At 39.6% G+C, this 24,305-nt stretch overlaps 1 protein-coding gene across 1 annotated transcript in view; it reads left to right on the plus strand.

The window, feature by feature from the left end:
* Positions 1-24,305, plus strand: part of STK32C (serine/threonine kinase 32C) — a 278,955-nt gene that overhangs the window by 136,453 nt on the left and 118,197 nt on the right. Inside the window, exon 2 of the mRNA XM_060768666.2 lies at positions 23,344-23,399. Coding sequence (XP_060624649.2) covers positions 23,344-23,399 — 56 coding nt within the window. The remainder of the gene's footprint in view (positions 1-23,343; positions 23,400-24,305) is intronic.

The following is a 24,305-nucleotide window of genomic DNA, read 5'->3' on the forward strand; positions in this document are numbered from 1 at the left end:
GAACATTTCAATCTATGATGGAATTATATTTATCTATTCCTTTAGTATGAGTTATTCCTCCACCACTATTCCTTCAGCATGAGTAACTAGTAATTTTCTGTTAATCACATTATGCTTATAGAAAACAACAACATGATTTACAGTCATGTTGTAAATGACATAAAGGACTAACCTGATCAACTAGAAAATGACTAGTTACAATGTTATGCATCCTTTAGGCATATAAAATATATGTATAGGATAAATGTGAAATGTAATTCCAAACCACTAGACCAACTAAATACTTCTGGGAAGAGGACATAAGTCCTTTCCAAGAAGTAATCGTATGCAATGCATTTCTTTGCATTGGCACTTAATGGAATTATAACTCGATGATCAATGAAGAGGTTTGTTGTCTCACAGGGAGGCTAGCACAGGAAATTATGTGATTTGTGCGGGGAGACAGGCTATAAAAAAACAACCACAGTTCAATGGAAAAGCAAACATTTTGCGTAGAAAATTTCCCCTAAGATAGATCCATATCATGAGTTCTCTACAGTTTTTAGGTAGCAGGTCTGAAAAGATAACTGTCCAAATATCATGCTCAGAGTACACAAGATTGGACTAGATGGAAACAATTCTCATTTGTTGTTTAATCCAGGGATAATAACCATATATTAGAGGCAATATTGTCATCATCATAGGATATCACTCGCAGCCAAATATGATTTACTTCGAAGTGTAGAGTCTTGGCGATGGGTCTGTATTTATTTGCTATATTTATTTATTTGCTATATTTATATACCGCCGTTTCTCAGCCTAGCCGGCGACTCAACGCGGTTTACAACATAATATAACAATCAACAGTAAAAAAGTTAAAAGCATAAAAAACATAAAAAACATAAAAACACAATTCATACATCAATACCAATCCAGTTCGACTCTTAACTAAAAACGTGATCCAGTTCGTCATCCATGTTGCCAGTCCTTTAGTCAGTTACCATTCGTTGCATTGGGTTAACCAAATGCCTGCTTAAACATCCAGGTCTTCAATCTTCTTCGGAATATCATCAATGAAGGGGCTGATCTTACCCCCAAGGGCAGGGCGTTCCATAGCCGCGGGGCCACCACAGAAAAGGCCCTGTCTCTCGTACCCACCAGCCGCACCTGTGAAGCAGGCGGGATAGAGAGCAGGGCCTCCCCAGAAGATCTTAGGGTCCTGGCGGGCTGATAGGCCGAGATACGTTCGGATAGGTAAGTTGGGCCAGAACCGTTTAGGGCTTTAAAGGCCAACGCCAGCACTTTGAATTGAGCCCGGTAGCAGATCGGCAGCCAGTGGAGCTGGTGCAGCAGAGGAGTTGTATGCTCCCTGCGCTCCGCTCCCGTTAGTATCATTGCTGCCGAACGTTGGACTAGTTGGAGCTTCCGGGCCGTCTTCAAAGGCAACCCCACGTAGAGAGCGTTGCAGTAGTCCAAACGGGATGTAACCAGAGCGTGGACTACCGTGGCCAAGTCAGACTTCCCAAGGTACGGGCGCAGTTGGCGCACGAGTTTTAACTGTGCGAATGCTCCCCTGGTCACCGCCGAAACCTGGGGCTCCAGGCTCAGCGATGAGTCCAGGATCACACCCAAACTGCGAACCTGCGTCTTCAGGGGGAGTGCGACCCCATCCAACACAGGCTGTAACCCTATACCCTGTTCGGCCTTGCGACTGACCAGGAGTACCTCTGTCTTGTCTGGATTCAATTTCAATTTGTTCGCCCCCATCCAGACCGTCACAGCGGCCAAGCACCGGTTCAGGACCTCGACAGCCTCCTTAGTAGCAGGTGGAAAGGAGTGACAGAGTTGGACATCATCCGCGTACAGATGACATCGCACTCCGAAACTCCGGATGATCTCACCCAGCGGCTTCATGTAAATGTTAAACAACATGGGAGACAATATTGAGCCCTGAGGAACCCCACAAGACAAAGGTTGTGGGGTTGAACAGGAGTCTCCCAGTAACACCTTCTGAGACCGACCCTCGAGGAATGAGCGGAGCCACTGTAAAACAGTTCCTCCAAGACCCATTCCCGCGAGGCGTCTCAGAAGGATACCGTGGTCGACAGTATCGAAGGCCGCTGAGAGGTCCAGAAGCACCAACAGGGACACACTCCCCCTGTCGAGCTCCCGGCGCAGATCATCCACTAAGGCGACCAAGGCTGTCTCAGTACCGTGCCCCGGCCTGAAGCCAGACTGTGCCGGATCCAGATAATCCGTGTCTACCAAGAATGCCTGGAGTTGTGAGGCCACCACACGTTCCAGGACTTTGCCCAAAAAGGGGAGATTGGAAACAGGCCGGAAGTTGACGAATTGAGTGGGGTCCAGTGATGGTTTCTTCAACAGCGGTTTTATTACAGCTTGCTTTAAGCTGGCTGGAAAGATGCCTTCCCGGAGGGAGGCATTAACCACCACCTTCACCCACTCGGCCAATCCCCCTCTGGCCTCCTTCAGAAGCCAGGATGGGCAGGGGTCTAGGATGCATGTGGTAGCTCTCATTCCTCCAAGCACCTTGTCCACATCCTCGGATTGAACCAATTGAAATGAATCCATCAAAACCGGACAAGCAGATGCTCGTGTTACATCCTCAGAGACCTGTAAGTGACTATCGAGATCTATTCTGGATCTGCATGTTGTTTCACAGTGAGGACATTAATTTCCAGGTGGAAGGTGGTCCCGTCAAGGTTTGGTTTGACATGCCTCCCTCTTGGCATGTTTCTTCCTTTCACCTTCCATTCGTGCCTCTTCGAAATCTACAGCACTGTTGGAAACAGCTGACCCCCAGTTAGAACTCTCTAGGGCCAGGGCTTCCTAGTTCTCAGTGTGTCCAGATGAAAGTATTTTTTCCTTGATGTCTTCCTCAGCATCTAGTGTTGGAGCAAATGCTTCAGACAGATGCTTCAGCAGGTCGTTCCTGATAGCAAAGACAACTCCAATGGCTTTGCCCGCATGTTCACTGGAACACAGAAGCCCCCTCACCACAATAAGGTGACAATCTATTGAGGGGGAGGCAATATTGTATAGTGGCTAGAACAGTTGAATGGGACCATGTTATAGCTCCTACTGTCCTGTGAAAGTCCCTGAGCAGTCTTGGGCTGCTTACTTTCTTTGGTACACCTTCAAGTCATTTTCAATCCCATAACTGGCTTTTGTTCAGAAAATTTGTTCAGAGGAACTTTGCCTTTGCCTTCCTCTGAGAGACTATGAATTGCCCAACATCACCCAGTGGATTGTCGAAGGCTTTCGTGGCTGGAATCACTAGGTTCTTGTGGGTTTTTTCGGGCTATAGAGCCATGTTCTAGAGGCATTTCTCCTGACGTTTCGCCTGCATCTATGGCAAGCATCCTCAGAGGTAGTGAGGTCTGTTGGAAATAGGAAAATGGGTTTATATATCTGTGGAATGGCTGGGGTGGGGCAAGGAGCTCATTCACACCTAACTGAAGCAGGGAAGAGCTCCTTGCCCCACCCCAGCCATTCCACAGATATATAAACTAGGCCTGGGTAACAACGGAAAAATTTGTTTCTAAAATCAATTTGTATTTGGGGGTTTTTTTTGTTTCGATATTTAAAATAATTACAAAATTTTCCCTTTAAAAAGTTCGATATTTACGAAATTTCGTAAATGGTAAAAAATTAACGAATCGATTTCCGAAACAATAACGAATCGATTCGTTAATGGCGGACGCGACCGCGAAATATGCTAAAAAACCTCCAAAACCTTCTGAAGCTTCCCTCTCCCTCTGTTCTTGACTGTTGGTGTGATATTATAATTTTTTTTCACTAATTAAACCATAAAACTGGCCCAGACATGCGGAAATAATAACGAAACAACCTCAAAACAATAACGAAACGAACACAATATCGAAATACGAAGCATTTACAAAACGTTTTTGAAAATTCGTTTTTTTAAATAATTGCTCCAGAATGGTTCGTTATCGTTTTGTAATTGAAAAAATTAACGAATTATGAATTAACGAAACGAAACCGCCCAGCCCTAATATAAACCCTTTGTCCTAATTCCAACAGACCTCACTACCTCTGAGGATGTTTGCCATAGATGCAGGCGAAACGTCAGCAGAAATGCCTCTAGAACATGGCTCTATAGCCCGAAAAAACTCACAAGAACCTAATCACCCAGTGGGTTTCCATGTTGAGATGAGAGTTGAACCCTGGTCGCCGAAATTCCTAGTTCAATGCTAAATCACATTCTCTTCTGATCTTAACTATATCTCAAGGTTGTTGCATGGACATAAATGATGTTGATGAAAGATATATGCACTCTTGAGGTCACAGTAAGAAAGGCAGGAGGCAAATGTAACTGAATAAAAAATTAGCGCTAACAGGTTGCATCCCTGATCCACAGGCATTCATGGATTATCTGGAAAAAGAGTCCCCATGCTTATATCCAACATGAGGACCCCCATCTGTTGTTTTACCAAATGTGCCTCAATTGGTGAAAGCTGATTAGAAGGTATCATTCTGTTTTTTATTGCCATTTATTCTTCTAGTTCATTCTTTTAGATATGTTCTCAATTTAATTGTAAGCTAACATTGGTTGCAACTCTTCTAGAACTCGGTTGTTGTAGGTTTTTTGGGCTATATGGCCATGTTCTAGAAGCATTCTCTCCTGACGTTTCACCTGCATCAATGGCAAACATCCTCAGAGCTTGTGACCTCTGAGGATGCTTGCCATAGATGCAGGTGAAACTTCATGAGAAAATGCTTCTAGAACATGGCCATATAGCCCAAAAAACCTATAGCAACCCAGTGATTACAGCCATGAAAGCCTTTTTCTAGAACTCCTCATCCTCAGTCTGGCTTTAATGCTAGAGAGACATTTTTTTTGCAAGAACTGTAGAGACTTTTTTTGCAAGAACTGTGTTGTTGTAAAAAATGTTTTCTTTGTTTCTCTTCATCAAGTGATCCACTTCAGGCAGGCTCCATGATGAAAGTGACTTCATTGCACTGGAACACTACATTTCCCTAAACTGTGGGTTGGCAGCCTCAAACCTAAATAAAACATTTATTGGTTCTTTTTTAAGTGCTTGGAGTCATCATTATGTTAGAAAAGTTAGAAAGTGTCCCCACAGTAAGCCGATTTCACAATAAAAGATGGTTCTGTTCTCATTATGAACTCAATTTGTACAGGTGTTCCTGTGGTTTTGCAAAAAAAAAATCTCAATCTGTCTGTTTCCACCTCTCTCTCTCTTTCAGTGTGCCCTCTGGGTATGTATTTTTATGGGTAGGTGTTTTAGTGCCTGGAGTAAATCAACATGTTTCTAATTCCCACGCCTGCCTTTGTATTTCATGGTTTTCTAAAGAGTGTAACCTTATCCCATTAAATGCTCAAAAGCTGACTAGGACATGATATTCTTATTTTCATTTTTAATACCTGTCACATCTCCGTTGCTTTCCCTTTATCTTTCTGCCCACGGCTCACATCACTCTTGATCCTGTTTCCAGGAATACACGAGATATCAACAGGCCAAAGAGCTGCCAGACTGCCTCTATGTGACTCATTCAAAAGCTAGACCATCGTTCCAACATATTTAGGTAGTTGAGGGAGTCTCATACAGCATCTAGTTTGGCATTTAGGCAGTTGCCAGACCTTCTTCTGTGATTGTGATGATCTGTTGTGAAAGCTTACATTTTAAGTATGGACACTTCATTTTTAATTGTTTGTCTTCAGATGGACCACAATTTCTGTTGTGGAGATGACGCACAAAAGCAGAAGGAATGGAAAACATCTAGTCAAACTAGATTTAAAGAAGCTACTTAATCTCAGGAAGTATTTGAGAAAAGTTTCCCCCACAAATTGGTCCAACACATTTTGGACAAGAAACATTTTGTCCAAAATACCATCATCAGGGGAAAGCAATTCAAATTAGGTTTTTTAAAGCTTGTGCCTGATTCTTCTTCTTCCTTTGATGGCAAGCAGGCACAGTTTCATAGTGGAGATAGAGTTTTCACCAGCTTGATATTTAGCTAGTGCTACTTACATCTAAAGTTAATTTAGGCAAGAGAAACTTCATTCAGTGATATATGATTTATATGTGTATCTGCATTGAAAGACGAGTAGGGAGGCATATAGTCATTCTGTACAGGAATACAGATTTGCACTCCATGTGTTGTGCTGAGATAAATTTTGTCATGCCGATAAACATTTGGTCTCTCTGTATGGTTACTCAGATCGCTCCTGCACAGTGGCATATGCAGTGTTATAGTGGTATATTTGGAATGCATATTTATTTTTGACATTCCTTGTGACTCCCATGGTGTGCCCAGAAATGCAGGCAGTTATCCCATCTCAATAAAACATTTCTAAAAGTAAATCTTCTAGCAAGTTTTGTAAAGCTAGTGGAACTAAACTTCCCACCCAATAGTAAGCAATCCCGAAATACACTGTATTATTCAAAAGGTACCAGATCCTGTCTAAACTTGGAAGCTAAGTGGGGTCAGCCTTGGTTAGTGATTGAATGGGAGTTGGCTAGTCATATGCTATAGGCTATTTTTCAGAGGAAGAAACTAGCACACTAGTATTTCTTGCCTAAGAAAACCCTAGCTATGAGTGGAAGTGTTTACCATCACGCAACATTGTTGTAATGTTACTCCAATCCAGTGATCAATTCATGTCAAAGCAGTGGGTTTTTTTAAATGCAGGATTCCAGTTTTTAGGCAGCTGAAAGCATTATGAATTGGTGTTCCAAGTATTTTCACGTACAACAAGCCAAAAACACTTTTGCACTGCATTTGGGGGCAGTGATGTGTGATTGAGGGTATGTTGGGGGCATCACTTCGTTGGCATGCCTACCTATGGTATGTGAAAGAGAAGGCTAACAATGATTTTATTATTGTACTCAGCTAAGACTTTTACCTCAGCCACATTGTTTTATGATGTTTTTTATGATTATGTTATCTTTTTTATTATTTTATTTGATTGGTTTTAATGTGTTTTATTTTATCTGTAATTTTCCGACTCGTTCCCTTTGTAAGCCATCCCAAGTCACCTTGATAATAATGATGATAATAATGATGATAATAATAATAATAGTAATCTTTATTTATACCCCACCACCATATCCCCAACGGGGACTCGGGGCAGCTTACATGAGGCCAAGCCCAAACAACAGATTACAGCAAAATAAAACCAAAACACAAGCAACAAGCAACAACATCATAATTACATAAAACATATGAATACATTAGCAATATAAAATTACAATAAACACAACACAATGACAGTGGGTGGGCCACATGTGTAGGATAAAATGTTTTAAAAAAACTCGGGTGAGATAAAAGGAGGAGCAGGTTATTTGCAAAGAGGAGCTCATAAAAACGCGGTTGTGGAACCAAGCTTTCCCACAAGGGGGAACATGTACTCCAGTGACAGAAACGTGGAGGGGAGCAGTAGTGTCAAGTTGTGTACCTATTCACCAAGGGCGCAACGGAAGAGCCAGGTTTTAAGGTTCTTTTTAAAGGTTTCTAAGGTAGGGACTTTCCAGATCTCTCCGGGTAATGAGTTCCAGAGTCAGGGGGCCAGAGAGGAGAAGGCTTTCTCCCTTGTGCCCACAAGACAAGCTTGTGAAACTGACAGGGGTGAAAGGAGGGCCTCCCTCGAAGATTGAAGAGCCCGGGCTAGTTCATGGAGGGAGATACAGTCACGAATGTAGGCGGGTCCCAAACCATTTAGGGCTTTATAGGTGATAACCTACACCTGCACCTTGAATTGGGCCCGGAAAATAAACGACAGCCAGTGGAGCTCCTTAAACAGGAGATGGTGGCAGGGTTAAAGTTGTTATTATTATTATTAATATGGTAGGCATCCCATAGGAGCTAGCCTTCTAGGAATGTGGAGAATTTATTTATTTATTTACTACATTTTTATACCACTCTTCTCAGCCCTCAGGGCGACTCAGAGTGGTTCACAACCACAAATACATACATAAAACATGGTAAAAACAGTTTAGAAGAATTTAAAAGGATAACAATTATGACAATCAATAAGCATCAAACATCTCATATCGTCTCATAGTTAAAATAGTAAAAGATACAAGGAAGGGATGGAGCAGAAATATATATTTAGGAAAGACAATAAAATTGGGTTTGCTAAAAAGAAATCGGAGTTGGAAAATATTTTGGGGAAAGAAAACAAAGGACAGATTTCTAGGTTATACAAATATATTCTAGAGTATAACTGGAAGACAGTTGAATAAAAACGATAATAATTTCCTGAACCAGAGACTTAGGGAAAAATATAGATTTGTATAAATGGGAATACTTATGGGGAAAGGATTTAAATTTTCAGTAGTGGGTTCTATTAGAGAAAACATGTATTAAATGTTCTATAAAAGTTATTTAACTCCTGAATTAATGACTAAAATTGATAAAACCCAACAGGGAGAATGTTGGAGATGCAAAACGCAGAAAGGCATCTTCTTCCATGTTTGGAGATTTCTTCTTCTTGACAAACCATTCTCTTACTACTCTGTTTCTCTTGTAAATGTCCCACAGTTTGTAAATCAGTTTTGCAAAACAGTCATTTTATTCAAACCTCTTTCAGTCTAGGCAAAGTATGCCAATCAAAAGTACAACTCCCACTTGCAGAATACACAATAACAGGGGAAGGCTTGTGATTTTTAAAATTAGCATTTAAAGTATATATAAGGACAGTATTTGTAAAAGGCAGAAGCAAATCGTTGTGGAGCCCCAGTCTCATGAGTTATTGAATTCATGGAATTGCATGATTCTTCTGGGGGAAAATTTATGAGGAGAAAGGTCAGTGTAGCTGCAGTAATCTGAAAACACTTTCAGGTTTTGTCAAGTACTTGCAGAACAGACTGGCATAATAATATCAGTGGTTACTTTGGTGTGCTTCAGCTCAATGCACGATGGGGCTGTAATGCCAGGACCTGGTTTTTGGGCTTTGTACTGTGAGGTCCCTTTTTATTTGGTAAACTAGCTGTCCCCTGCCATGCGTTGCTGTGGCCCAGTGTGGTGATCTGGAAAATAAAGTAATGAGAAAGTGTTGGTTTCTAATATATGTAATTCCTTTATGCTTGTGAGTACACAGTATTTCTTGTTGTTTCTTTGTCAATGTTGATGTGGAGAGTGTCTGGTTTGCCTACTCTGGAATATGCAACATATCATAGTCCTTCTTTAAGGGTCTCTTTCAAGTCTATGATACTGTGTGTGTGTGTGTGTGTGTGTGTGTGTGTGTGTGAGAGAGAGAGAGAGAATCATATCTATCTATCTATCTATATTTATGACTGGATGGCTCTTTGTCAGGAGGGCTCTGATTACATTTTCTTGCCCTGGTGAAGAGAGTTGGACTGGATGGCCTTAAGTATTTTCTGTTGGTCATGGGGGTTCGGTGTGGGAAGTTTGCCCCATTTCTGTCGTTTGTGGGTTTCAGAATGCTCTTTAATTGTAGTGAACTATAAATCCCAGCAACTACAACTCCCAAATGTCAAGATCTCTTTCCCTTAAACTCCATCTGTGTTCATATTTGGGCATATGGAATGTTCGTGCCAAGTTTGGTCCAGATTCATCATTGTTTGAGTCCACAGTGCTCTCTGGATGTGGGTGAACTATAATTCCCAAACTCAAGGTCAATGTCCACCAAACCCTTCCAGTGTGTTCTGTTGGTCATGGAAGTCCTGTATGCCATGTTTGGTTGAATTCCATCATTGGTGGAGTTCAGAATGCTCTTTGATTGTAGGTGAACTATAAATCCCAGCAACTACAACTCCCAAATGTCAAAATCTCTTTCCCTTAAACTCAATCTGTGTTCATATTTGGGCATATCAAATATTCGTGCCAAGTTTGGTCCAGATCCATCATTGTTTGAGTCCACAGTGCTCTCTGGATGTGGGTGAACTACAATTCCCAAGCTCAAGGTCAATGTCCACCAAACCCTTCCAGTTTTTTTCTGTTGGTCATGGGAGCCCTGTGTGCTAAGTTTGGCCCAATTCCAACATTGGTGGAGTTCAGAATGCTCTTTGATTGTAGATAAACTATAAATCCCAGCAACGACAATTCCCAAATGACAAAATCAATTTTTTTGAGTGGAGGACATAAATTGGACTGTTAGGTGTCTTGTGTCCAAATTTGGTGTCAATTCCCCCAGTAGTTTTTGAGTTCTGATGGTAGCATGAACTAACATTACATTTTTATTTATATAGATGTTTAATGAACAAGTACATAAAAAGGTAAAATTTTAGAACCGTTAGGCTTTTTAAAAATAGCCATGGTACTTTTTGTTCTTTGTACTGTCATATCTGCTAGCAAAGGCATCACAAAGTTATCAAAATCTTGTCTCAGTGGCATATTTGATAGCACTACAGTTTAACGTATTTGTTCAATGTAATCATTTTGGAGCTGCTAAGATTGATTCAATGCACGTAAGGAGCTGGTAGACCAAATCTTAGACTTAATATTTCACCCTTTTGCCAATCACACAAACTGATCTTCCTGAACGAATTGAATTAAACTCCTAGGTGACACTATTTGAAGATTATGGTTGGTTAGCAAATAATAATAAGTAATAATCCCTATAATAATAGAAACACATAGAAGACATATTTAAATTCAGCATAGGTTTAAGGAAAGGTATAAACACATGCCAAAATAATCATCTGTGGTTAATGTGGTTATATATTAAAGTTTAATATCCATAAGTGCAGCATTTTCACTTTTTAGTCCCTGAAAGGAAAACAGTAATAAAAACAGTGTTTATTTGAAAAGGCTATTAATTTAACTGCACTACTAAAATATAGTGCTGAACATGTTAGGTGGAGGATGATGGTATGAGTTTCACTCACAAAATAAAGGCCCTGTATTAATATTAATTAATTAATTTTATCAATGGAATCCCACAGTATGGTCTATAATTTACATATATGTAGGAGCCACTTAGTTTCCAGTGAAGTATTTTGCATCCTTGGAGTAGAACAAAGCGGCTATAGAATATTTCTGCTGCTATAACAAGTCTATTATTAATCATATTATTTTGCAGTAGCTGAAAAGCTGGATTCTTCTTGGTAGTCTTTGGCCTCTTCTACACTGCGCTGTATTCCAGGATCTGATCCCAAATTATCTGCTTTAAACTGGATTATATGAGTCTCCACTTACAGATTATCTGGGATAAGAAGAAAATTGGGATTAGATCCTGAGATATAGGTGCAGTGTGGAAGGGGACTTCATCATTCTAATTGAGATCTGAGAATGCACAGGTCAACACTATTATTTATTTATTAACTACGCTGAATTCTTGTCTTTTATTTAACATTGAACCCAAAGTGGTATAGGATCACCTCCTCCCTGCTTTTATCCTTGTCGAAACCATATGAAGTAGATCAGGCTGAGAAAGGTTGACTAAGGAAAGTTTCAAGGTTTAGTGGGGAGCTGAACATGACTCAAAGTCCCAGTACAACACTTTTACTGCTAAATCATTCTGGCTGTCATAGAACTACTCCATGCAGTTTTCCCTTAGCATCTAACCCGTTTCTGAATATGGAGGCTTCATTATATAGCCAAAATGTCTTTAAAAAAAGAAAAGAAAAGAGAGAGAGAGAGAGGTATATTCTCTATGAACTTGTCAAATCTATTTTTGGAAAGGTCATTTGCTCTCACCATCATTACTCTGTTATGTTATAGAATTTCCCTGATCTAGAGTCCAGCATGTGCCCCAATGTGAATATGCAGCTCTAGCCTGGTCTGTATTACCACCATCATCATTGTCATCATCTCGCCTTTCTCTCTAAAGGGACTCAAGGTGCTGAACACAATGATATGACATCCAAACTGTAAAATTTGAAAACACCGCAAATGCATACTCCCCCCTATATATATATATATATATATATATATACTCGCCGACAATTAATTATTAGTAAAATAAGTGTAAAACTCAAAATACAATTAAATACAATTAAAATTACATTTAAAAAAATAAAAAAAATATTCTTAGATGTAGTGGGGCATCTTATATTCATAAATGTTTTTACACAAGTACAGAATGACTGACCCACGGCAGATTTCCTTTAGCTATACTAGTATTCCTTAAATTTTTTAATCTTAAAAAATAGCATTGCATACCTATTAACAAGTTTTCAAGAGAAAATGTATCACCACTCTGGTCTCTGTAAATACTAGGTGCCCTTTTTTAAGAAAGAAAAAAACCCCTTGTTTTTGAACATTAAGGGCACTTCCAGACAGGGCCCAAAATGCGGGCCCTGTCGGGCTTTTACCAGAGGTGTCAAAATGACTTTGCTTTGTTCCAAATTATTCTGATACCCCATTAGATCGTGTCTCCATTCCAGTGTCAGTCCTTGCTGAAGAGTCTTGGCTATTGACATTTGTTTCTGCAACCAGTAAGCCTGTTTATCAAAGAATCTAGTTTCTCTCTGATGTGAAGACTTTTGTTTTATGTTGGCTTAAAAGACCATGCATTACCATCTGGACTGTATTTTCTGCTTCACTTATTGCATTAACTTTATTTTGGCTGAAGTTTTAATTTACTTTCACTTGTGCCTAAGGCTGTTTCTGGTGAAAAACTGGACACTAGCCTTCCTCAAAAGGCCTGGGTCTAGTGGGGTATGAGGCCTGTGAAGACTGACCCACGGGACTGCTTGCTTAGTCCCAGGATCATTCCCCACAGCCCATCTTGGTTCTTTGGGCTTCCAAAAGCCCAGAGAACTGAGGAGGGCACCCACCCCCTCTCCAACCTTCCCCCCAAAACCCTTAAAATAAAACTACAACTTACCGGGCCACCATGCAGCCTCTCTGGCAGATCTCCTGGTGCATAGAAATGACATGTCAGAGGATGGCGGGGGGGGGGGGGGGTATCACTCCTGGCTCCTCCGCCTCCTGGTGCATCATTTCTACACACCAGGAGGCCTGCCGCAGAGAGTGCATGGCAGCCAGCTAAGTTTTTATTGTATTTTAAGGGCTATGGGGGAAGTTTTGGAGGTGGTCCCATAACAGCACGGTAGTTACCATGCTGGCATGGGGACACCTCCTCCAGGAAAGTCAGTTTTTTTGGAGGAGGTGTGGGGACAGGAATACATGCCAAAGCAGGTTTTTAAAACCTGCTTTGGCACACATTTCTGTGAAGTATAGAAGCACTCTGATTTCTCCTACTTCTGGTAGCTAGTCAAGATACGTGCAAAGAAACCTAAAATCTAAAGCTATACAGATGAGCTTTCCCATAGTTTGTACATTAGTATACATAGTCCAAAGTGTACAGCAAATAATTTGAAGCACAGCAGAGGGAATACAAGCTTTTTGTCCAGACTCTGGAATAATTGTGATTCCCCGTGGATCCCTTTAGTATTATAGGGAACTCTTGCCTTACTATCAACATATAGATCAGCATTTCGGTTAATTCAATACAGAATGTTGAAAAAATGTATATAACTTTTAACATGGTGTTTAAGGTAGGGTAGTCCCCTGACATTAAGTCCAGTCATGTCTGACTCTGGGGTGTGGTGCTCATCTCCATTTCTAAGCCGAAGAGCCAGCGTTGTCCGTAGACACCTCCAAGGTCATGTGGCCGGCATGACTGCATGGAGCGCCGTTACCTTCCTGCCGGAGCAGTACCTATTGATCTACTCACATCTGCATGTTTTCAAACTGCTAGGTTGGCAGAAGCTAGGGCTGACAGCGGAAGCTCACGCCGCTCCCCGGAATCGAACCTGCGACCTTTCGATCAACAAGCTCAGCAGCTCAGTGCTTTAACCCACTGCGCCACCGGGGGCGCATGGTGTTTATTTGAAAGTTAAGTAAAATACATTGAAGAATAAATGATATAATAATAATAATTTTAACAGAGTTACAAATTTCATCTGAAATTACAGTTTTGTGCAAAATGTTCAAAATGTCATCTTTGCACAGCAGTGCACTGCTCACGTTGTTGAAGCACAGAATTTCAGACCTCGCCTACAGTTTCTCTTGTGATTTCAAGGCACTTTCCTACTACTGCAATCTTTAATCCTTTTAAGGGTGTATAATTTTTTGGGGAAAAAATAGCAATTTCTTTGGATTATAAACTGTTAAAGATGTGTATATTTTGGAGGAAAATTCTGTATGTACCACCCAGTTTTGACCAACAAAATATGAACAGGCAGATGTTCATTTTGACAAGATAGCATTACTGATCTAACTATATTCCATATATACAATTTCATCCACAAATCCTTCACCATCAAAATAACCCAGGGAAGGTATTAATGTTGGCAGACGGTAGTGTCATACACATAATAAAATATTTGAATAGCCAGTTTCTTCACCATTTCCAAGGTGTCGATGACTGGGTGACTCATGGGGATTTTAGAAACTGTGAAACCATGATAAGCTTTCATGTCAAAATGTGTTAACATTTTCTTAAAGGTTTTTGTGACACCAATATCAATTTGTAAATCCTTCTCTCCAGATGTGTGACTGTTTCTCACTCCTTTGGTGTGCCATTCTTCCACTCACCTCTCCACAAAGGCCTAATGTTTCCTTTCCCGCTAAAGAAAGTGTGGGAATTTTGGCTGTCTAGTTTTTGCTGACTATTCCCATTATGCCTCACCACTAAACGGGGTGACTAAGGGAGAGATGAAGATTGCAGTTTCACAATATTAAGAGGGTTATGAGTTGCCATCTCTGGTATAAGCTTCCCATAACCTTCCCTTCAGACTTTCATATCCTTGGTTTTCTCTTTTTGACTTAGAAAGTTATGAGGAAATATTATTTCCTCATAACTATAGAGTAGGGGGTAGCCCCTGGTGGCGCAGTGGGTGGTGCTTGTTGATCGAAAGGTCACAGGTTCAAATCCGGGGAGTGGCATGAGCTCCCGCTGTCACCTCCAGCTTCTGCCAACCTAGCAGTTCGAAAACATGCAAATGTGAGTAGATCAATAGGTACTGCTTCAGTGGGAAGGTAACGGTGCTCCACGCAACCATCCTGACCACATGACCTTGGAGGTGTCTATGGACAACGCTGGCTCTTCGGTTTAGAAATGGAGATGAGCACCACACCCCAGAGTCGGACACAACTGGACTTAATGTCAGGGGGAAAACTTTACCAATAGAGTAGGGGAAGGAATCCTGTGGTTATGGATTATATGCATCCTCTACAATGTCTTCTCTGGTCCTTGGGGATCTTCTTGGGTTCCCCGAATCTGCATTGTTTTAGTTCCTGAGAGCTGTTAATATGCTCCTGAGGCTTTGGAGCTGTAAAGAATGTTAACATGGGATACGATCATTGCATAAAAAGTTGTTATTTATTCCTTTTATTATACTGCATTTGGCCAGATTAAGTCCTAATCCTATGGAAAGTCCACATGCTGAAATCTCTTTATATTTAATGAAGTTTAAGCTAGTTGCACTGAGGTGTTTCCAGATGTAGTAATACAGTGTTCCCTTCCCAGGATCACCCGCGAAAAGTGAAAAACCGCGAAGTAGGGACGCTATATTTATTTTAATATTTAAAATTATTTTAGTAGTTATACATTATTTTAAGTCTTTATAAACCATCCCCACACACTTATACACTACATAACCCTCTTTGAACATGTTGTCCATGTAATCCTCAGCTCCAGCTTTATCCACATTTTCCCTTTAATTCAGGAGTTAAAGGGAATTAATTCAGCCATTAATTCTGGAGTTAAATAACTTTTATAGAACATTTTATACATGTTTTCTCTAATAGAACCCACTATTGAAAATTTAAATCCTTTCTCCCATAGGTATTCCCATTTATCCAAATCTATATTTTTCTCTGCAGCCTCTCCGTGCAGACAAATACTCTTAAGTCCATAGTGCTTCTGAAATTTATCAAACCAGCCCTAGCTGGCAGTGAATTTGCCTGATTTGGTGGGAGAATGAGTCGATGTTGATGTTAGTGCTTCATTGTTGTCGTCATCCTCCTCCTCTTGTTCACTGCCTCTTGGTCCTCCATTTTCTCTACCATGCACATGAGATTTTTGGTTTACCGAGTACCGCAAAAACCCGGGAAATAGTGAAAATACCACAAGAAATATTTTACATTAATATTTATTGAAAAACCGCAAAAAAGTGAGTCCGCGAAAATCGAACTGCAAAGTAGCGAGGGCCCATAGTACTTAAAACATACACATTGAAATCAATGTTAGTCTTCATTTACTTCAATGGCAGTTTAATGCTTATGCTGTAAGGATGACCAAATCTAGATCCAGTGCAATATTGACAAGCAAGTGACACTCGCACTTCTTTCCTGATTCTTGATAATATACATTACAGATATGTAGCTAGCTTGTACACACAGTTTGCTAGATTTTCTCTATTGTCTGCTTTCCACTTAATGTTTTTCAAATGGAAATGTTTGATTCTATTGTCAAGTGAATACAAGCTATCAAAGTAAAGTGGAGAAATGAACAGTATTAAGTGTTTCTAAATCTATCACTTTCATCTGGGTGGTTATATAACATTGTGTTCCATGTTTTTTGAATTTATAGATCCCCCCCCCCCCCCCCAGTATTTGATGCCCTCTGATGTCTTCATGGAATTCTCATGCCAAAATCTCTATTGTATTGAATGGATTGTCACTGTCAAAACAATGTCACACTGAAGGCACATTGGTGGGTGAAAATGGCCCTCTCTGAATAGGCAACAGCTGTCATCTCTTTGCTTGTTAAGACGGAGTGTCATGAAACTCCTGTAGTCTTTTGTACGTGACTTGATTATTACCAGTCCTCCCCCAATGATAAGATATCTGAGTCATTTCTCTGTCCGCTGACACACACCAAAAAGTGAAATTATGTATTGTTTCAAACAATTTTTGGAGTTTCTATTTTTGGAATAATTACATCTTTTGTGGAGATATGTTATCATTTTTAGAAACATTGTGCCTTTGGCATAAAGAGCCATGCTGAACCACTGTGATTGCCAGAAAAGGAGAGAGAAAAGGACTGCAGGTTGTGTGCTTCTTGTAATCTTAGCCATATGACACAGTCTGAAGAAAAAGAAGCCCACAATCACAATTGTGGCTAGTTATTCCTAATTCAGATGTGGAATTTGGCATTCTCTGTTGTTTACATTTTTGTAGTAGCAGTAGCAACACCAACAATAACAAATGATGCTTCATGCTAATATATTTTTAACATATATATCTCCATGTCTTGGATGCTCATCCACCTAAAGTAGCTGGTGAAGTCCTTTGTAAAATCATATAACAAAAATACAGTAGATAAAGGTAAAGGTTTTCTCTTACATTAAGTCCAGTCGTGTCCGATTCTGGTAGTTGGTGCTCATCTCCATTTTTAAGCCGAAGAGCCAGCGTTGTCTGTAGACAACAAGGCATGACTGCATGAAGCACCAATACCTTCCCACCATAGCAGTACCTATTGATCTACTCACATTTGCATGTTTTCAAACTGCTAGCTTGGCAGAAGCTGGAGCTAACAGCAGGAGCTCACGCCACTTCCTGGATTCGAACCTGTGACCTTTTGGTCAGCAAGTTCAGCAGCTCAGCGTCATCGGGGGCTCCTAAAAATACAGTACAGCCCCTATATGCATGGGGGATAAGTTCTTGCACAATGAATAATACCGAACCCCACAAATACAGAAGTTGTACTGAAGTATTTGCAGCAATTATGTAGCCAATGTTTTTAAATAGTCTGAAGTCATAGCCTTGTAAAATTACTACCGAAATACAATATCATGCATTTAGTAGAAGGGAAGATAAAAAAGTAGATTTATTGGGCTGCTTCGAAAAGCAGTATGGGATTGTACATATCATTCCCCATTTTCATCTTTTCTTGGGTTTCATCAGAATAGCTCGTTCGATTAGATCCAGACCACCCTTGAAAGTCATGAGGCATGGCAGGAAATCCATTCTTGGTCATGCTCAATACATTGAGAACTGATTTTTAAGGGGAAGTAGACATTGTTATGTATCTAATAATAATAATAATAATAATAATAATAATAATAATTATTATTATTATTATTATTTTATTTCTTGCCCGCCTTTCCTCTCGGCTCGAGGCAGGTTACAGCGTTACTAAAACATAAACAAACAAATAATCATTTTAAAACACTCTGTAAAATACACATATTAAAACATACTTCAATAAAATATGTAACAAAATACACAAAAGAAAAACAATGCATACAGTGGAGTTTAAAATTCACCATTAAAACTGTCTGGGCACTCCAAAACATTCTCCAAAACCTTGCTTATTTTTTAATGCTGTTATTTTTTTAATGAGTTTGTATTTTACTTTTGTAAATTGCTTTGGGACTGGGGAAAAGATGGAATACAATAGTAGAATAACAACAGCAGCAGCAGTAGTTTTGAACATGTTTTGAAGGGGGAAGTCTTGGTATGTCAAGACACACTTTCTCATCATGGAAAATAGCATATACATATATTCTTTATATCTCTGTTTTTAATTCAGTGCCTAACTGAAAAGGGATTTTTTGTTGATACAATCTGACATCTAAAGCAAGATTCTAAATGCATAATTTTTATCTAGTTAGATGGCTGAATTATATAGCATCTTACAGTAGGTTTTAAAGATCATAGCCATTAACATAGTAGCAGTAATTTTCTAGTTGTTGCTTTGTCTGTGGATCTAGGCCATATTAAACGTAATTAAACCAATGCATAAACATATTTCCCTCCATTACTTTCCATTATGACTCTGGAATTAGCTAGGAGCTAAAATTCATATGGAGCCATAAATCAAATGAACAGATGCCAGTGGCCTGTTCATCAAATATTAGTTTCCTGCGAGCAGAAATAACAACAATGTTGGCTGCCTCATATTTTGAAAGATTCTATTGCATCCCACACAAACAAAAACAGAAGATTTCAAAAAGCTAGATGTTATATGATTACTTGAGGTTCTTTATTGTTCCTAAAAGCCGCTCAGTGTAATCTATATTATTTTGAAATTTCTGAATTTGGCCATTAAAAAAACATTAAAGTAGAGAAGATACAATAATTTATAAAATCGGATATTGCATTTGCTAGAAAATACGGAGCTGTAAGAAATCTAATACAATTGACACACACTATAAGGTATATACTCTTGCATATTATGCTCTGTGACTTGAAATAAAATATAGACAAAATGATTCAATAGGAAAGATGGATTTTTATTAAAATTTGGAAATGATATCTTTGAACAAAATGTATGTTCCTCTTCATTGTTTACCGGTAAGGGATCAGGTTCCTCTGCTCTGCTCTAATGCATTTCTAAATTGAAATTTTAATCAATACACAAGATTATTGACATGTCAATGAATGTGAATAGTTTCATTTACAAATATATAAATGTAAAAAAGACAAACAGCACTTGTTTTATTTCTAATTTCTTTGAGCACATTCTTTATGTATTTTAAAACAAAATTGTCTCTACTTTCAATTATAACTTTGAAGGTGGCATCTCCTATCAAAGTGAGTAATAATCTCATTATTCTAAAATTGCTTGAATAATGTTATTTATTTTTTATGACAGATGAATCTCTAATAAGCATTGATAATACAATTTTGGAAGTAGCTACAGAACAAAGAAGGTACTGGACAATAGCTGGAGGAGGGTTCTGTTGAAAGGAAATACAGTTTGCAGGCAACATATCTGCCCTTTGTGACTTCTCCTTAATCCTTTGGCTCATTATAATTTTATGAAGGAAACAGTTAATTATTTAATATTTATATACCATAATTGCCATGGTAATTTTTTTAGGATAAGTACTTACTTAGACGATCCCTCGTAGTCCGAGGATGATGGTCCTCCAAGTTCGGTGTCCTGGAGGTGGGTTCGTAGGTGTATTATCCTGCATTCAAATGGTTCATCCTTGAATTGCTCTACTTATATGTACACCACTGAATTCATACATTGTGGTTAGGGAATCTAGGATCCCCTAGCCAGCTCATGGTTTGAAGTCAAATATCAGGCCTGCCTGCTAGCAAATATAGGGTGAACATGTTTGTGGAGGACTAGCAGCAGCATGTCCACTGGCTGGTAGCAGCAGCATCATGGCTGGGCAAGATCGTTGAAGGTCTCAAGGGTGGTGAACGTGTGTGTGTGTGGGGGGGGGGGGGGCAATGATGTCTCTATGGTTGGTATCACTCTATGTAGTAACTCATGGTGTCATCTCTGTAGATCTCCTCCCATACCACAATATTGGAGCTACAATACCAAAAAGTTGACAAAAGCAGTGACTATAAAAATCAGCAACAACAAAACAGCAGTGTGTGTTTATAGCACATATTGACAAAACCATGCTATTCATAAAATCATTATAATTGGGTAATACAACTCTGTCCAGAGTACATATGCGTTAGAAGGTTCAAAAAGTAAATTAGCATTGTTCTAGCCTTGTAAGTATATTGATAGTGAATTTTGTAATTGTTATATATAACCACAGGGATGTTTTTTATGTAAAAAATAATTTTTGACACATTCTTATAGATATTATTTTGGTGTCAACCCTTCTGTGGGTGTCATCCAATATTCTTCTCACCCCCTCCTAGTGACCCTGGTGATGATAAGCCAGGCTGTGACTCCATGCTGAAGGCTGGTCTATATTCTGGCACCAACTCTAATTAAATAGACAATTATATTGAAAATTGCTTCCAAGCAGACACATATCTATTTTGAGTGGAAGAACTCAGCATGAGGACAAAGACTGAAAATGAGCTTTCCTCCTCTTTGTAATATTTTAGGCAGCTTTATCTGTGTTTCGCTACTCATGCTAGCAGTAGCTAGTGAAATAGAGCAGGGACAGGAGGATGCATGAAATGTTGATAACGCGGCGTGGTCTATTGAAATGAATAGGAAAGGGAGGGAAAAATTGACCTAGAATTGCCTTTTGTTGCATGTCACATCTAGTTTTGCTCTAACCTAAGGTTTGGCTCATGCAGTTGTAATACTCCTGGAAAAACAGCAGGCAAGTTCAGACTTGTGAGAGGGAGACTTACATGCCTTCTACCAGATTTACAATAAATATAAGTCAATTTTGGAGGGGTTGTCTGTTTGTCTGATTATAAAAATCTGTGGTGGCTGCATCAAAGAATCATAGGAGGAGGAGGAAACCTGAACACAGAAGACTACCTGTGTTCAGGTAGAAAATCATGGGGACAAGTGGGATCATCTGGCATATGATGGGCAAGTTGATGGTGCAGGTGATGAGGGGCACCAGGCAACAGATTTGCTGTGCTGCCCCACAATTTGCCCTACTGCCCTACAGGTCTCCCCACTGCCCCACACATCAAGGACCTCAATGTAACGAGGGCTACTTAGCAAGCTACATTTTGTTTTTATTCTTTTAAAAGAAAATATGTGCCTTGTCTCTCAACCTGAGAAAGGACCCCCAAATGGCTTCTAGAGTAGAAAAACAAATAAACAGAAAAGTGCAGGATCAAAAACCCCGTTTGGGCATTTTTCTTTGAATAATTATCAACTGTGTAATGGGAAAACAGAACTGTAGCTATTTTCCCCATCTTCACTGTGATGTTCACTGCCAGCTCATCCTCCCCATTAAAATATGTTGAAGGTGGCATCTGTAGAAGGAAGCCAACAGTATTAACACAGCCATCTCCCCTATGAACTTGTCAAACTTCTTTTTTCTTCTTACTATGACTACAATGTGACTACAATGAACTACAGGTACCTGCCGGTTATTTTGCCATGTTTGAGGGTATTGGGGGCTGTCATTTTTTGAATGACTTTGAGGAAGTCCAAATATATTTTTCCCAAGCAGGAAGTGATCATACTAGGAAATCAAATCAGTTCCAATATAGATCTCAACAAAATTAAGAGAAGGTTCAACCCTAACAGTTTGGTGTTGTGAATCGTTGCACTCCTCAAGGCAAGGAAAGCTAATATTAACCACTTTTAAGCAACACAGTCAGCCCCTGATAATGTATGGGTGATAGGGTACAGGAGGCTGCCAATGGAATTACACCCATCCCCAGTCCTTTGGGAGAGCCGTGTGGCTCTCAAACCCTACAACAGCTTTCCTTAACCTGAGGGCCAGGAAACCGGGGAGGGGGGGTCACAAGGGGGTATCAGCGAGGTCGCCAAAGACCATCAGAAAACACAGCATTTTCCGTTGGTCATGGAGGTTCTGTGTGGGAAGTTTGGCCCAATTCTATTGTTGATGGAGTTCCGAATGCTTTTTGATAGTAGGCGAACTATAAATCCCAGCAACTACAACTCCCAAATGTCAAGGTCTATTTCCCCCAAAATCCACCAATGTTCACATTTGGACATATTGAGTATTATGCCAAGTTTGGTCCAGATCCCAAATACAAGGTCAATGCCCATCAAACCTTCCAGTATTTTCTGTTGGTCATGGGAGTTCTGTGTGCCGTTCGGTTCAATTCCATTGTTGGTGGAGTTCAGAATGCTTTTTGATTGTAGGTTAGCTATTATTGACAGAATCAATCCCCCCCAACCCCACCAGTATTCAAATTTGGCCGTATCGGGTATTTGTGCCAAATTTGGTCCAGTGAATGAAAATCTTGCATGTCGGATATTTACATTATGATTCATAGCAGTAGCAAAATTCCAGTTATGATGTAGCAACAAAAATAATTTTATGGTTGGGGGGGTCACCACAACATGAGGAAGGGTTCGCGGTATTAGGAAGGTTGAGAACCACTGCCCTAGAAGTTTCCTGTTCTTGCCCAAAGAGTTGTCATTAGTTTGAAAAGACAGTGTCACTGTAGAAGATTCATGACCAGGACCCCACATGGCAGAAGAATACATTTTCCTGGTGGTCTAGGCTCAGACTGTAGTCTGTAGTAATATGAAAACTGGAGATCTTCTCTGAGAATATTTCTATTTATATAAATGTGTTTTGTTCATGATTTCACAGTGAAAGAAAATCAAATCAAATTAAGGCTTTCAAGTTAATTGACTCTATACTTGTAGCCCCAGTGGCCTATTAGAATTTGGTTTAAAAATACAATACAATACAATACAATACAATAAAAAGGTTACAATATAATTAATAAAACCAGAAGGAATTTCATGCTGGGCATTATTAAAAGCAAGTGTCAAATGTGAATGTTTTTCTAAAACAATCACTAGTGTTTAAACACTTCCTTTTCATGGCTCAGGAGATGATGCATGAGGTGTGGGATTGTGGTGTTGCTGTTATAAAGATAACTCTGTTGCATAACGCTTCCACTGTGTTCATGACAGAAGACCCAGATCTCTACAGTCCAGCACTCTAATATTACACCATACCACCTGACTTGATTACCACAACCTTTTACTATGAAATGCATTGGTGACAATCTTAGAAAGTTAAAATCTCTCCCTCTATTTCTCTTTTCCTCTTGCAGTGAACTTTGACCATTTCCAGATACTTCGAGCAATTGGGAAAGGAAGTTTTGGCAAGGTAAGAGACCAGTATGGAATGGGTTTGGCAATATGATGTGCCCTACAGTGAGGACAAGTAGGCGATATGATTTTGTAAGAATTAGAAACATTTTCCCCTAATTATCAAATAACAGAGCTTACTTTTTCATATACTAGTTGAGCTTCTTTTATCTGGAATTCCAAAGTTTGAAATACCCCCAAATCTTAAATTATTTACATGGGTGGCTGAGATAGTGACCCCTTTGCTTTCAAAAACGTCAGTGTACACAGACTTGGTTTTATGTACACAATTGTTAAAATATTGTATGGAATTTTCAAAAGGTATATATGAAACATTAGTGCATTCCATGTTTATGTTGAGTCCCATCTTCAAGATATTTCATGATGAATGTATGTGCAAATACAAGTGTTCTAACCCCCCCCCCCCAAAAAAAACAAACAAAATAAAATCCAAAATACATCTGGTCCCAAACATTTTAGACAAGTGATATTCAGCTGGTACATGAATAACATTACACAGTATGTTATAAACAAGTATTTATACTTTATGAATTAAACTCGTGGGTCATATCAAGTGTTCGGATTTGACATTGTTATCATTTGTCTTTTGCTCCTTTTTCCTTAGATCAGTGTTTCTCAACCTGGGGGTTGGGGCCCCTGAGGGGATGTGAGGGGGTGTCAGGGGGGTTGCGAAAGACCATCAAAAAACAAAGTACAGGGTTAGTCAAAATGCATAGGCCAATAAGCCATTCAATTGAATGGCTTATTGGCCTATGCATTTTGACTAACCCTGTATTCTCTGTTTGTCATGGGGCTTCTGTGTGGGAAGCTTGACCCAATTCTCTTGTTAGTGGGGTTCAGAATGCTCTTTGATTGTAGATGAACTATAAATCCCAGCATCTGCAACTCCAAAATGTCAAGGCCT

The sequence above is a fragment of the Anolis sagrei genome, chromosome 3, assembly GCF_037176765.1.
Source record: "Anolis sagrei isolate rAnoSag1 chromosome 3, rAnoSag1.mat, whole genome shotgun sequence".
Lineage (NCBI taxonomy): Eukaryota > Metazoa > Chordata > Lepidosauria > Squamata > Dactyloidae > Anolis > Anolis sagrei.